Source organism: Saprolegnia parasitica, assembly GCF_000151545.1.
Source record: "Saprolegnia parasitica CBS 223.65 unplaced genomic scaffold supercont2.650, whole genome shotgun sequence".
Classification (NCBI taxonomy): Eukaryota; Oomycota; class Saprolegniomycetes; order Saprolegniales; family Saprolegniaceae; genus Saprolegnia; species Saprolegnia parasitica.
This window is the reverse complement of record NW_012157044.1, coordinates 1-3,325: the sequence shown is the minus strand read 5'-3', so window position 1 is coordinate 3,325 and position 3,325 is coordinate 1. Positions and strand designations below refer to the sequence as shown.

The following is a 3,325-nucleotide window of genomic DNA, read 5'->3' as shown; positions in this document are numbered from 1 at the left end:
ACGGCAAGGAGGATCCAAAAGAGGTACTGGAAGGTCGCGTCCGTGCCATCGAGGAGCGCTTTGAAGAGCAGCCCCCAGAGGTGTTTGCCAAGTCCAAAACCAAAGAGACAAATGCCAGCCACGGTACCGCGAGCATCCGGTGCCCACTTGAGCGCGGTCGAAATGGATGCGAGCACGATCACAGCAAAGGCCATGCCACCCAAGCACGTACTAGACACAGTCAATATTGTGAGGCGATCCATGTCGATAAAGTCGATGGCACGCACCCGATGGGCAGCAGTGGCCATATGCGAAGCACGGTCGCGATCTGTCCGGTCAAGAGACCAACGGCCATGACGCAGGTGCTGATAGCGAGGCTTATGCGCGGCCCCTTGCGCTCGACGAGCGGCCCGAGAAGAGCTTGCGCAAGGACAGCGAGGATGCCCGTGAGGACGATTGCATTTTGCGCATTGGAACTGTCCTCTGGAAAGCGAAAGTAGGCGTTGATTGGGCCCGCGACGGACGAGATGGCGTAGATGGAGCCCGCGACGAATTGCAGCAGCAACGCAGCGAGAAAGATGTAGCCGCGGTGAAAGCGCAGGCAGCAGTAGCGCGGCGCCATGCGACTAGAGCTGTAGAGTGGCCAGTAAAAGACATAGCGCTCCGCATACACGGCGTACGGCGCTTGGCCATCGAGCGCCAGCGTCCAGTACGCACGAAGCATCCGAATCCAAAGTGCCAAGTCCAAAGTGATCGGTGCGAAATGGAGTTTTACACTTTGTTTGCATGACACACGTACGTGAAAATACGCCACTTGTGGGAATGTATGTTTTACACTTGTGTTTTGTAAAAGTCATTTCACACGGTGTTTCACACGTGCCATTTGGTGTAAAAGTTACATACGGTACACACGCGTGCGTTGACCAGCTGTTGCCGCCATCGGTTGTCCACACCCACATGGCCGAGTCAGCAGGCAGGCAATCGATGGTCAGCAACCCTCCCGTTTGAACGCGTGTCGGTCGCCCTCGGCGTCAGATCCGTCGCCACAGCTAGGCTTCGGTGTACATCCTACAGGACTACTCGGCTGCGATGTTGCGAATCTCTACTGTCAATTTGGCGAAGGCAATCGAACATATCATCGCCTTCCTCCAGCAAATCATCATCGTTAGTGCTTTGGATACCGTTTTTGCGATGCATGTATTATGTACAGGTGTACTAGAACCTTGAATGGTATTAATAACGTATCCCAGACTCTATGTCGCCATCGGAATGGGAAAATGTCAAAACTGGGTGAACTTGGGCCCAAATCAACCCAAACCTGGGTAAATTGCATAAAAATACATAGACTTGGTTTTACTATTGAGTGGCTCAGGGTGGCTCAAAGTGGCTCACCTCGGCGTCTTCACATGCCCCTCTCCTCCTACCCCTCCTTAACCGCAAACAAGACCTGTACAACAATCCTTTAACCTTCCTCAACACCTCACATCACCCCCACCTACCCTTCCCTGCGACTACCTTGCCAAACAACCCCAATACCCTGCCGGGAACTTAAGCGAATGGTTATTTTTTCTCCTAATTCCTGTTTTGACGCAGCTTTTACCAAACACACCCAGTTCTGTCATTTTCCCCCATCGGAATACCATAAATGTATCTTGCGAAAACATCGTCTATAAACTAAACTGCGACGGTGCGACTGGTAGACAACGCGACAGCATTGTTGTGCAATCCTTATAAGTTACTCGACCACCGCTATAACGAGTCGTCGTCATCTTCGTCGTCGTCGAGCGAGAGCGACGGCCAGAGGTACGGCATCGAGCTTCGCAGCACTTCGATACCGTCGGGCACGTCCGTGTACAGATCCCACGTGCCTTGGCGGTGTGGCTGCCACGACTTGCGCGGTCGCTGCACGACGACTTTGCCGCACACCGTGAACCGGTAGCCGCGGTAGAACCGGTCGGCCGAGTCGGTGCGTACAAACAGCAGCGCGAATAGGCCGGCGAGCGAGAGCCACCAGAGGAGTTGCACTTGAAAGGCGAGCGCCGCCACGTTCTTGGCAGTCGTGACGACGAGGAGGGCTTGGCCAATCGCCCACGTGATCGACGAGAGACCATACATCGTGCCGACGTGGTAGACGCCAAACATGTCTGTTAAAAGACAGACAATCAGTGATGCGCCAGCGTTCGAGGCAAACTGCAGCGCGTAGAGGAGCCACTCGACGTGCGCAAAATGCGTCAACTTGTCCGACTCGAGGTACGCGACAGGAATCGCGATGCACTGCAAAAGCACGAGACCCGTCAAGCAGAGTTTTCGGACGGCCGCGGGGTTGGCGTAAAAGACGCGGATACCAACGTCCGAGAGAAGAGCCGGTACGAGGCGGCCGAGGAGGTCGACGATAAGCCCGTGCAGGCGCAGTGTCTTGACGGCGTCGTCCGAGAGGTCGTAGAGGTCTTGGAGCGGACAGCGCAAGGTCGCCACCGCCGTCATGTTGTTGTAAAACAAACCCACCATGCAGTTGGCCGTGAGCGCAACGAGGAGACAGGCAAAGTCGGTCGAAAAGATGCACTGGGGCAGCGACATGGCCTTGACTTGCTCGTGGTACCGACGGTCCGTGCCCTCGACAAACGAGTTGCTCCGGCGGGTGACGGCGCGGTAGTTGACGAGCGTCATGCCAATCCGGAGGTACTCGTCTTGAACAAGGTCGACACTTGGTGCTTTCACGGACGGAATGCAGTGCATGTCGTAACCCGCAACGCTAAAGTCAGGTGGCGGCGTCCGCACCAGCAGCGTCGCGACCGTCATTGTCGGCACGAGCGTCAATAAGAGGAGCACAAAGGTGTACTTGAGATCCATCCCGGCGGACGTCGTCACGTGGTTGTACAGCGAGGCCCAGAGCTGCTTGCCGACACCGAACCCGACGAGGCAAAAGCCCGCGACCGAGCCGCGTGCGTCCGGACACCACTTCATCGCAATCGAAATCGATAGAATCATGATGGCGCTAAAGGCCATGGCCACGCTTAGCATCCTATCACGCAGCGCTTAGCCGGTGGCGCTCACGAATGAGAAAGGACCGTACGCCATATAAAAGAGAGTCCAGGACGGCAGCGACACGGCGAGAAGCGACGCGCTGAGGCCGAGCGTGAGGATGAGCGTCGCGATCGCCATGCTCCAGCGCGGCCCTTGGCGCTCAAAGAGCGGGCCGAGAAGGACCTGCGCGAGGATGCTGAGCACGCCAGCCACGAGGATGAGCTGGACGGCGCGCGCGTCGCTGGTCGGGAAGCCGAAATAATGGTTGATCGGGTCGGGCAGCGCCATGAACGCGTAGAGCGATCCAGAGCAAAACTGAACG

At 56.6% G+C, this 3,325-nt stretch overlaps 2 protein-coding genes across 2 annotated transcripts; both read right to left on the bottom strand.

Moving 5' to 3' along the window:
* Positions 1-220: 220 nt before the first annotated feature.
* On the bottom strand, positions 221-703 carry SPRG_15612 (hypothetical protein; the record flags this gene model as incomplete). The annotated part of the gene is made up of 2 exons (XM_012356938.1): positions 221-605; positions 651-703. The coding sequence occupies 2 exons, from the start codon at positions 701-703 to the stop codon at positions 221-223; spliced, it is 438 nt and encodes a 145-aa protein (XP_012212328.1).
* Positions 704-1,728: 1,025 nt separating this feature from the next.
* SPRG_15611 (hypothetical protein) lies at positions 1,729-3,291 on the bottom strand (the record flags this gene model as incomplete). The annotated part of the gene is made up of 2 exons (XM_012356937.1): positions 1,729-3,001; positions 3,053-3,291. 2 exons carry the CDS (start codon positions 3,289-3,291, stop codon positions 1,729-1,731), a joined length of 1,512 nt encoding a protein of 503 aa, XP_012212327.1.
* Positions 3,292-3,325: the final 34 nt, after the last annotated feature.